The 12,429-nt window shown below is 40.1% G+C and overlaps 1 protein-coding gene across 2 annotated transcripts in view; it reads right to left on the bottom strand.

The window, feature by feature from the left end:
* The window catches only part of SLC9A9 (solute carrier family 9 member A9), a 565,509-nt gene that overhangs the window by 278,285 nt on the left and 274,795 nt on the right, over positions 1–12,429 (bottom strand). For both annotated transcript variants that reach the window (XM_074405917.1, XM_074405918.1), the window contains exon 9: positions 1,045–1,133. In XM_074405917.1, the coding sequence (XP_074262018.1) occupies positions 1,045–1,133 (89 nt within the window). The remainder of the gene's footprint in view (positions 1–1,044; positions 1,134–12,429) is intronic.

Below are 12,429 nucleotides of genomic sequence, written 5' to 3'. Positions count from 1 at the left end.
CCACTCCCCATTACCTACAGCTTATAGTCTACAGTCCTTCACAAGGCACCTAAGTTCTTTCATGAGTTGGTCTCTGCTCTCACTGTATCCCACTTGCTTCAGCCTTGCCCCATTCACAAGCTGTGCTGAACTATTTACAGAGCTTCCACTGGCTGCTCAAGAGATGTTGTCCATGCCGATCCTTTGACCTCAAATGCCCTTGTTGCTACCCTCTGCCCCATACTAGAACCCAGATCTTTACCTAGTTAACTTCTGTTTGCATTTCAAGCTCCAGGTTGGGCATCATCTCTGGAAACTATCTCCTGACTTTCTCAATCGTAACTGTAGGGTGATGTCTTACTAATGCTCCTTATACACACTATACAGGTATTTCTATGACAGCACTTATAAAACGGTGGCAAATTGTTTGCTACACATCTGTGTCCTCATCAATAGTCTGGATAATGAACCTTTTGAAGGCAGAACCATAAACTATCTGTTCTTGTATTCCCAGTAGCCAGCACGGTGCTTGGCACAGAGTAGCTGTGCAGCAAATGTCTGTGGAAAGAATCTCTGTGTGTTTATGTGCAAATATCCAAACAGATGTGTTGTTGGCATAAGGGAGACACATTCTGCTTGTGTGACAAATGGCAGTTGAGTTTGCTTGGCATCAAAAGCACCCAATTAAAGACCAAACCTCACTTCCTTCTTTTTCTTCATTTCCTCCTCTCTATAGCTACCCAATCTCACATGCTTTATAACGCTTTTAGATGTAAGTGCCTGTGAATTATTACCCACTGTAGGACTTTCATCTTCAAGACTGACAGCCTAAGTTTAACATCTCTCAGGAGGGAGAGACTATTATAACTATATTTTTGCTTACCAAGAGAATTGTTAATGGTTATCCTGGAGGGAAAAAAAAATCTATAACTATCCAACCTGTAATGAAGCCTTGAGCTTACATTTTTCCTATACTAATGAAATGCTTTCTGACTATACTGCCAGAATTGCTACATAACTGTTACATAGAAAAGAGATCAAGTCTGTAGTAAATTTTTCTTTTACCTGTTTAGTTCTCACTTTGGAATCCGAAGACAGATTGTTGTAGGTATAATGTGCCTGTGTGACTCCACAGAAGAGAACAGCAACTATCCCTGAAATTAAAAAACAGATTAGTCAAAACCTATTTTCTTTTCTATCTAAGTCCAAGAGTAGGGAGGGCTATTCCAGCTGGAAAATAGACTTGGTGTCAGTAGATTAAAACTGCTAATAATTACCATGATAATAAAACCTAGGTAAATCTTGCTACTTGCTTTAAACAGGGTTTAAACAGGGTCCTGAAGGATTAAAACTAAAGAAAAGCATTAAGAAGTAGATTCTAAATAAAAATTAGAAGTACATTCTTCCTGGAGATAAACAGGTCCCTGTTCATGAGCTAGTAAAGTTATATTTGGAAACATAAACAAGATTGTATAGTCAACCCTGGGTTTTTCCTAGGCAGTGCCAACTACTTTGCTGGATTTTATACTAAATACTGGCATATTTGCTGCAAGATATTTGTTTTTCACTGTATACTTTGGGTAGCCTGACGAGGTTCTTGTCATACCATGATTTAGTATTAAAAGTCATGAGTGACAAACCTAAGATGTCTACAAAGGTTTTCCTGCCCCTGCCAACGCTCCTATTTGCCAAGCAAGAGAGAGGAGACCTTGTTTGCTCCTGTGCCTCTTTGGGAAGGCTGGGTGATCTGTCCTCCTGCTGAACACACTCAAGACATTCACTCCTTGAAGAAAAATTGGTCTGTTCTTGTTTGATTCCTACCAACAGTGGACCTTTAGCTGCTTCTTGGCCATCTGCAGGGTTTATTTCTTAAACCACACACCAGCTTTTAATGTGACATGAAGTCACACATACACTAGATTCTTTATGGAGACAGAGGAATAGTGACCATGAGGCCGATGTGCTATCTGTCCTTGGGCTCTGTTATTCTCTGTGTTATTGTCCCTGGACTGGAGTGGGAAAGCAGTGGGATCTCCACTCTACTTTGGATTAAAGATTAGCTCAATTATGGGAAATTGGGCATAGAGGAGGGCTTTGGGAAAAACACAAGATATAAGTATTCCTCGACTCAGACCAAGGGGATTGAATTGAATTTTAAGCAGCAAAATCTTTCCAACTAAAAACACTCATAAATTAAATGCTGATGTTCTTAAGAGTATAGAGATATGTAAACTGAATACTGATATTTCAAGTGAATCTGCAACAAAGAATTTTTAAAAACTGAGCTTTTAAAAAAATATGTAGACTGCATCTTCTACTTACATGTTGGTTATATTTCAGGTCAGCATTGGATAAAATATTGCTAACATATTTACGTAAGTGTTTAGAATCTACATGTCTTATTGCCTTTTAACAGTATGCTTCTAATTTTAGACAAAATAATAAAACAAGTAGAAACTTTTACCACAAAATATCTATTCAGTAGGTAATTCAACAGATTTTTGGTAACTTCTCAGTTTCTTAGCATCTCTTTAGAATTTCTAAGGCAAAATACTTATAAACTATTTTACTCCTCACAGAATTTCTATTTTAAAAAGCAATGAATACTAGGGAAACTTTTAGCATGCTGAAGCACTAAGTACTTCAAAGCATGAGGAGGATTACCCTGAATACTATTTTGGCATAAATCATTTCTTTTTATTTATTTAAAAATGCAGCCTCTGTCGGGTGTGTAGTCTATTAGAGGTTTTTCTGGGTGAGGTTTTGCTGACCCGTTCACTGTTGTGGAACTGTTTTGACTAGATATTGATCTGTAGAGAAGCAGTGAATAAAAGGGCAGGTGTATGTGTGTGGGTAGTGAATAAATTCATTGTTAAAACAAGAATAGTAACAAAGAAGTGTTACCAAGGATAAGGAAGGGACTAAGGTTGTCTGAAAACCTACTGTGGGCCAAGAACAGTACTTGTTTCATTTACATCTTCTGATTTACTGCAGTGAGTTACTGTCTCACAACAGGCTCAGAATGATTCAGCAGCCTCTCCCCCTGCCTTCCTCTTTTTAGTAATAGCACCTCTATTCTTTCTGCAGCCCAGGAGGAAACTTTGGGACCACTCTATACTCTTCCTCTCACAGCACATCAGCAATTTTGTTTATTTGTCCTTCAAAATGTAACTCTAAGCCCAAATACTTCTCAACATCTCCATTCCTAGCATCTCTTTTCAAGCCACCACAACTTGAAGCCTGGATTACAACAATAGCTTCCTAACTGGCCTCCCTGCCTCCTATGGTGGCACTTGGCAATAGTGCTTCTTTAAAAATGAGTTAGACCATGTCAGGCCTTTGCTCAAAACTTTGTAATGGATTCCTACAGCTTAAAAGACCCTGTAGGATCTGTTCCTGCCCTTTCCCCACTCCCCACAACTTGCTGACCTCTTCTCTGACCATATTCCTTCACTCCTTACCTTTCACTATCCTCTTTAACTATGTTCTGCTATGGGCTCTTGCACTTCCTTCTATGTCTCACTATTTGGAAAGCTCTGCAGATATCCACATGGCTCCCTCCCTCCTTTAGATGTCTGTTTAGATGTTGCATGAGCAGACAGGTCTTCTCCAACCACTCTGTACAAACTGTTCCCTCTTGTCATTCTCTACTTGCTTTATTTTTTCCTGTATTATTTACTGCTATCACTTGGCTCCCATTTCTCTCTTGTCTGCTGCCATGTAAGATGTGCCTTTAACCTTCTACCATGATTGTGAGGCCTCCCCATCTATGTGGAACTGTGAGTCCATTAAACCTCGTTTTCTTTATAAATTATCCAGTCTTGAGTATGTCTTTATCAGCAGCATGAAAACAGACTAACACACTGTATCACAAGGCAAAGCAGGGGGATTCCTTGATTTGTAACCCTTAGAGCAGTACCAGGCACATGGTAGGCACTCTGTATTTGTTGAATAAATAAGTGAACATTCCCATTTCTACTGAACAAATAAGACATTAAAGTAATTTACTCAATGTCACCTTGAAAGTGGCAGAGCTGAGATCAAATAGTCCATAGACTCCCTGTGCTTTTCTGCCTACATTAGATCATCTGTTAATGTTTTAAGGTGATCTTAAGCCATCTAAAAAATATCATTTCTGATATCCCAGGAACTACCCAGAGATTTTATGATAAAGATTACATATCGGAACTAGCTGGGCTTATCATTAGAGAATATTTTTTCCTAGTGGCTGCATTGGTTATCATTTCCTTGCCTCCAGTAGAAAACTAACAGGCAATGTTGTTGCTAAATACCTTTTAAGTCTTGTGTGGATGGATATGTCATGTAAACAACAAAAAATGGAGAATGAGCCTACATGACCAGAGGCTTGGTGTTGTAATTAAAATTAAACAACAGGGAGGAGGATCCAAGATGGCCAAATAGGAACAGCTCTGGAGTGCAGTTCCCAGTGAGAACAGCGCAGAGGGTGAGTACTCACCACATTTCCCAAAAAGTTTTCACTGCCCACAGACCAGAAGTTTCCCGGGCCGAAAAGTGCCATGAGTTTTCAGTCCGGCAGTTTCAGTCAGTGCTGGGTTGGCGCAGATAAACTTACACGAGTCTGGGTGGCCGTTTCAACTGGTACCTGGAATGCCTGGGAGACAGAGCTGCCCATTCAACTGAAAGGGAGGGAGCTGAGACAGAGAGCCAGGCAATCTGGCTCAGTGGGTACCACCCCACAAAACAAGCAATCTGAAATGCTCTGGATTGAGAGTTTCACAGCAAGTGCAGCAGGACCCAGGACAGTCCAGCACAGTGGGGGGAAGGGCATCCCCCATTATCGAGGCAGTCCACCACTACCGAGGCAGTTCTCACAGCAGCTGATCAGAGCCTTTGGCAGTTCTGCCAACACCTCTGCTGGCAGACTGTGACTAGACTACTCCATGTGGGGTAGGGCATCTATGAAAGAAGGCAGCAGCACAACAGGAACTTGTAAATAAAGCCAACCTTCCTAGGACAGAGCATCTGGGAAAAGAGGCGATTATGAGTTCAGCTGCAGCAGACTTAAAGGTACCTGCCCAACAGCTCTGCATGGAACAACGGAGCTCCCAGTACAGTACTTGAGCTTCTATAAGGGACAAATTGTCTCCTCAAGCAGTTCCCCAATCCACATATACCCAAAGAGACACCTCATAAAGGAGAGCTCAGGCCAACATCTGGTGGGTACCCTTTAGGGATAAGGATAGCAGAGGAAGAAACTGGCGGCAACCCTTGCTGTTCTGTAGCCCCTGCAGGTGATTCCCAGGTGAGCAGGGTCTGGAGTGGACCTCCATTGGTCCTGCAGCAGAGGGAACTGACTGTTAGAAGGAAAACTAAGCAGAAATAAATAGCTTCAACATCAACAAAAAGGATGTCCACTCAGACACCCCATCCAAAAGTCACCAGCAACAAAGACCGCAGGTAGATAAAGCCACTAAGACGGGAAAAAACAGTGCAAAAAGGATGAAAACACCAAAAAACAGAATGCCTCTCCTCCTCCAAGGGATCACAACTCCTCATCAGCTAGGGATCAAAGATGGATGGAGAATGAATCTGATGAGTTGACAGACACAGGCTTCAGAAGGTAGGTAATAACAAACTTCTCAGAGCTAAAAGAACATGGGCTAACCCAATGCAAAGAAACTAAGAACCTAGAAAAATAGGTTAGATGAGATGCTAATTAGAATAAACAGCTTACAGAAGAATATAAACAACTCGATGGAGCTGAAGAACACAGCACAAGAATTTTGCAAAGCATACACAAGTTTCGATAGCTGAATCGACCAACCAGATGAAAGGATATCAGAGATTGATGATCAACTCAATGAAATAAAATGAGAAGGCAAGAATAGAGGAAAAAAGAGTGAAAAGAAATTAACAAAGCCTCCAAGAAATATGGGATTATGTGAAAAGACTAATCTACGTTTGATAAGTGTACCTGAATGTGACAGAGAGAATGAATCCAAGCTGGGAAACACTCTTCAGGATATTATCCAGGAGGACTTCCTGAACCTAGCAAGGCAGGCCAGTATTCAAGTCCAGGAAATACAGAGAACACTACAAAGATATTCCTCAAGAAGAGCAACCCCAAGGCACATAATTGTCAGATTCACCAGGGTTGAAATGAAGGAAAAAATGCTAAGGGCAGCAAGAGAGAAAGGTCAGGTTACCCACAAAGGGAAGCCCATCAGACTCACAGCAGATCTCTCTGCAGAAACCCTATAAGCTAGAAGAGAGTGGGAGCCAATTTTTAACATCCTTAAAGAAAAGAACTTTCAACCTAGAATTTAATATCCAGCCAAACTAAGCTTCATAAGTGAAGGAGAAAGAAAATCCTTTATGGACAAGCAATTGCTGAGAGATTTCGTCACCACCAGGCCTGCCTTACAAGAGCTCCTGAAAGAAGCACTAAACAAGGAAAGGAACAACCAGTACCAGCCACTCCAAAAACATACCGAATGGTAAAGAGCATTGACCCAATGAAGAAAATGTGTCAACGGGCAAAACATCCAGCTAGCATCAAAATGGCAGGATCAAGTTCACACATAACAATATTAACCTTAAATGTAAGTGGACTAAATGCCCCAATCAAAACACACAGACTGGCAAATTGGATAAAAAGACAAAACCCATCAGTGTGCTGTATTCAGGAAACCCATCTCATGTGCAAGGACACACATAGGCTAAAAATAAAGGGATGGAGGAAGATTTATCAAGCAAATGGAGAGGAAAAAAAAAAAAAAAGCGGGAGTTGAATCCTAGTCTCTGATAAAGTGGACTTTAAACCAACAAAGATCGAAAGAGACAAACAAGGGCAATACATAATGGTAAAAGGATCAATGCATCCAGAAGAACTAAAGATTCTAAATATATACACACCCAATACAGGAGCATCTAGGTACATAAAGCAAGTTCTTAATGACCTACAAAGAGACTTAGACTCCCACACAATAATAGTAGGAGACTTTAACACTTCATTGTCACTATTAGACAGATCAATGAGACAGACAATTAACAAGCATATCTAGGACTTGAACTCAGATCTGGACCAAACAGATCTAATAGACATCTACAGAAATCTCCATCCCAAATGGGGAGAATATACATTCTTCTCAGCATTGCATGGTACCTACTCAAAAATTGACCACATAATTGGAAGTAAATCATTCCTCAGCAAATGCAAACGAACAGAAATCATAACAAACAGTCTCTCAGACCACAGTGCAATCAAATTAGAACTCAGAATTCAGAAACTAACTCAGAATCACATGACTTCATGGAAACTGAACAACTGCCTCCTGAATGTCAACAGGATAAATAATGAAATGAAGGCAGAAATAAAGATGTTCTTTGAAACCAAGAACAAAGACACAATGTACCAGAATCTCTGGGACACATTTTAAAGCACTGCCTAGAGGGAAATTTATAGTAATAAATACCCACCAGAGAAGCAAGGAAAGATCTAAAATTGACATCCTATCAGCAAAATTGAAAGAGCTACTGGAGCAAGATAAAAAAAAAAAAAAACCTCAAAAGCTAGCAGAAGACAAGAAATAACTAAGATCAGAGCAGAACTTAAGGAGATAGAGACATTAAAAAATCCTTCAAAAAAATCAATAAATGCAGGAGCTGGTTTTTTGAAAAGATCAACAAAATAGATAGACTACTAGCCAGATTAATAAAAAAGAAAAGAGAGAAGAATCAAATAGATGCAATAAAAAACAATAAAGGGGATATCACCACTGACTCCACAGAAATACAATCAGAGATTACTACAAACAACTCTATGCACATAAAACAGTAAACCTGGAAGAAATAGATACATTCCTGGACGCTTGCACCCTCCCAATCTAAACCAGGAAGAAGTTGAAACCTTGAACAGATGAATAACAAGGGCTGAAGTTGAGGCAGCAATTAATAGCTTACCAAACAAAAAAAGTCTAGGTCCGGACAGGTTCACAGATATGTTCTACCAGACATACAAAGAGGAGCTGGTACCACTCTTCTGAAACGATTCCAAACAATACAAAAAGAGGGAATCCTTCCCAAACCATTTTATGAGACCAACTTCATCCTGATACTAAAACCCGGCAGAGACTCAACAACAAAAAAAGAAAACTTCAGGTCAGTATCCATGATGAACACAGATGCAAAAATCTTCAATAAAATACTGGCAAACTGATTACAACAGCACATCAAAAAGCTTATCCATCACGATCAAGTAGGCCTCATTCCGGGGACGCAAGGCTGGTTCAACATATGCAAGTCTATAAATGTAATCCACCACATAAACAGAACCAAAGACAAAAACTAAATGATTATCTCAATAGATGCAGAGAAGGTCTTCAACAAAATTCAACAGCCCTTTATGCTACAAACTCTCAATAAACTAGGTATCGATGGAACATATCTCAAAATAATAAAAGCTATTTATGACAAACCCAGAGCCAATATCATACTAAATGGGCAAAAACTGGAAGCATTCCCTTTGAAATCTGATACTAGACAAGGACTAGTATTCAATATAGTATTGGAAGTTCTAGCCAGAGCAATTAGGCAAGAAAAAAAAAAGGGTATTCAATTAGGAAAAGAGGAAGTCAAATTGTCTCTATCTGCAGACAACATGATTACATATTTAGAAGACCCTATCATCTCAGTTCAAAAATCTCCTTAAATTGATAAGCAACTTCAGCAAAGTCTCAGGATACAAAATCAATGTGCAGAAATCACAGGCATTTCTATACACCAATGACAGACTAACAGAGAGCCAAATCAAGAGTGAACTCCCATTCACAATTGCTACAAAGAAAATAAAATACCTAGGACTACGACTAACAAAGGATGTAAACGACCTCTTCAAGAACTACAAACCACTGCTCAATGAAATAAGAGAGGATGCAAACAAATGGAGAAACATTCCATGCTCATGTTTATAAGAATCAATATAATGAAAATAGCATACTGTTCAAAGTAATCTATAGATTCAATGCTACCCCCATCAAGCTAACAATGACCTTCTTCACAGAAACGGAAAAAACGACCTTAAACTTCAAATGAAACTTAGAGAGCCCGTGCAGCCAAGACAATCCTGGCAAAAAGAACAAAGCTGGAGGCATCACACTACCTGATTTCAAACTAAGACAAAGCTAGAGCAATCAAAACAGCATGGTACTGGTACCAAAACAGAGACATAGACCAATGGAACGGAACAGAGGCGTTGGAGGCAATGCCACACATCTACAACCACCTGATCACTGACAAACCTGACAAAAACAAGCAACGGGGAAAGGATTCCCTGTTTAATAAATGGTGTTGGGAAAACTGGCTAGCAGTGTACAGAAAGCAGAAACTGGACCCCTTCCTGACATCTTACACTAAAATTAACCCCAGATGGATTAAGGACTTAAACATAAGACCTAACATCATAAAAAACCCTAGAAAAAAGCCTAGGCAAAACCATTCAGGACATAGGCACAGGCAAGGACTTCATGACTAAAACACCAAAAGCATTGGCAACAAAAGCCAAAATAGACAAATGGGACTGAATTAAACTCCAGAGCTTCTGTACAGCAAAAGAAACAATCATTAGAGTAAACGCAATCAACAGGATGGGAAAATTTTTTTGTTATCTACCCATCTGACAAAGGGCTAATATCCAGAATCTACAAAGAACTAAAACAGATTTACAAGAAAAAAACAAATAAGCCCATTCAAAAGTGGGAGAAGGATATGAACAGACACTTTTCAGAAGACATATATGTATGCAAACAAACATATGAAAAAATGCTCATCATCACTGATTATTAGAGAAATGCAAATCAAAACTGCATTGAGATACCACCTCATGCCAGTTAGAATGGCAAACATTAAAAAATCTGGAGACGAAAGATGCTGGAGAGGATGTGGAGAAATACAAACACTTTTACACTGTTGGAGGGAGTGTAAACTAGTTCAACCATTATGGAAGACAGTGTGGTGCTTCCTCAAGGACCTAGAAAGAAAATTCCATTTGACCCAGCAATCCAGTTACTGGGTATATACCCAAAGGATTATAAATAATTCTATTATAAAGACACATGCACACGTATGTTCATAGCAGCACTGTTCACAATAGCAAAGACCTGGAACCAATCCAAATGTCCACAGATGATAGATTGGACAAGGAAAATGTGGCACATATACACCATGGAATATTATGCAGCCATAAGAAATGATGAGTTCATGTCCTTTGTAGGGACATGGATGAATCTGGAAACCATCGTTCTCAGCAAACTGACACAGGAACAGAAAATCAAGCACTGCATGTTCTCACTCATAGGTGGGTGTTGAACAATGAGAACACATGGACACAGAGAGGGGAGCATCACACACTGGGGTCTGTTGGGGGGGTCAAGGGAGGGACAGTGGGGGTGTGGAGGTTGGGGAGGGATAACATGGGGAGAAATGCCAGATGTAGGTGACGGGGGGATAGAGGCAGAAAATCACATTGCCATGTGTGTACCTATGCAACGATCCTGCATGATCTGCATATGTACCCCAGAACCTAAAGTACAATCATAAAAAAAAGCACACACACACACACACACACACACACAAAGAACTAATATAAACTCAGAAAAAAAAATTAAGCAACAAAATTTACCTGACCCTTAGTATTAGCATAAACAATCATAATTCTATAGCTTAGTAATTAATTCAATCACACAAATTACTGTAATTAGCATGAATCTTACAGGCCAAACACATTTTGAAAATGTCTATCTAAATACATCTATTATCTCTAAAATTCTAAGCCATAGAAACAAATTCAAAGTTGACGGTTTTCTACCTTATGAAAGTACATTTTAATTTTCACTATGGTTTTATACTCATGCCTGTGAGCACTAGTTGTGCTGCTGTTATGTGAGGCCCTAGATAGTTCTCTTAAATTCTCTGAACCTCAGATTCTTGTGTGTAAGAAAGAGGGTAAGGGGGACCCTCATGGGACTCAGAAGTGCTTTTTGTGCCAGTCATCAAACTAGTGTCTCAGCTCCAAAACCACCCATCTTTACTCTCTCTGTGAACCTGGGTACATGGGGCCCTACAAACCATGCTTTCCTTTGCCAGTGCTGTTGCATTCTGCCAGTATGAAGTGCCAGAGGGTGGCTAGAACCCAGTAGGAGAGAGAAGGGCTTGCTTTTTTCTATTTGCTTGCTCTTTCTGTTAGCTTCATCTCGGCGATGACACCCCTCAGAGAAGGCAGCGGCAGCCAGGCAATGTCCTCAGAATTCTGGATCACAGCCCAGTGGTTTCCTCTTAGGAGCTTTTAGATTCACTTCCTTTGGTACTTTTACTCCTAGAGTTCAGACTTGCTTCCTCTAAGTATTACCTCTCTGTTACCTTTGTGCACACTTCGTACCGTTTCAGAACTCCATCGTCTACCCAATTTCTTGAATTAAACTCTGTCAATAGCCAGATTGTTTCACTTTTTTTCTGAGTGAATCCTACCTGATACTCTCTTGTGGGTATCTTCTCTTTCTAAACTTTGATAGTTCTCAGAAATGATTGACAGTTTTCCATTTGAAAATAAGATCCAACTCGTATCTTCCCTGTCATAACTGAGACAATGGGGAACACCAGGGGCAGCCAAGACCCTGTGCCAAGTCCCAGAGAACTAGGACTCATCCTCTTTTCAATCCTACCTATGGTTGGAATTGATATTTTAAAAAAGGGATTTTTTTTTTTTGGTTTGGCTGTGTCCCCATCCAAATCTCATCTTGAATTGTAGTTCCAGTAATCCCCACATGTCATGGGAAGGACCCAATGGGAAGTGATCAGAGGATGAAGGTGGTCCCCCCATGCTCTTCTCATGATAGTGAGAGAGTTCTCACTAGACCTGATGGTTTTATAAGTGTCTGGCATTTCTCCTGCTTGTCCTCATTATTCTCTTGCCACCCTGTGAAGATGTGCCTTCGCCAGAATTGTAAGTTTCCTAAAACCTCCTCAGCCAGGCGGAACTATGAGCCAATTAAACCTATTTTCTTTATAAATTACCCAGTCTTGGGTATTTCTTCATAGCAATGTAAGAATGGACTAATACAGTAAATTGGTACCAAGACTGGGGTGGGGCACTACTATAAAGATATCTGAAAATGTGGATGCAACTTTGGAACTGGGTAAGAGGCAGAGGTTAGAATAGTTTGGAGGGCTCGGAAGATGACAGGAAAATGTGGGAAAGTTTGGAACTTCCTAGAAACTTGTTAAATGGCTTTGACTAAAATGCTGATAGTGATGTGGACAATGAAGTCCAGGCTGAAGTGGTCTCAGATGAGGAACTTGTTGGGAACTGGAGCAAATGTGACTCCATGCTTTAGCAAAGAGACTGGCTGCATTTTTCCCCTGCCATAGAGATCTATGGAAATTTGAATGTGAGGTAGATAATTTAGGGTATCT

Source organism: Saimiri boliviensis, chromosome 9 (assembly GCF_048565385.1).
Source record: "Saimiri boliviensis isolate mSaiBol1 chromosome 9, mSaiBol1.pri, whole genome shotgun sequence".
Taxonomy (NCBI): Eukaryota; Metazoa; Chordata; class Mammalia; order Primates; family Cebidae; genus Saimiri; species Saimiri boliviensis.
This window is presented reverse-complemented; position numbering and strand designations above follow the sequence as displayed.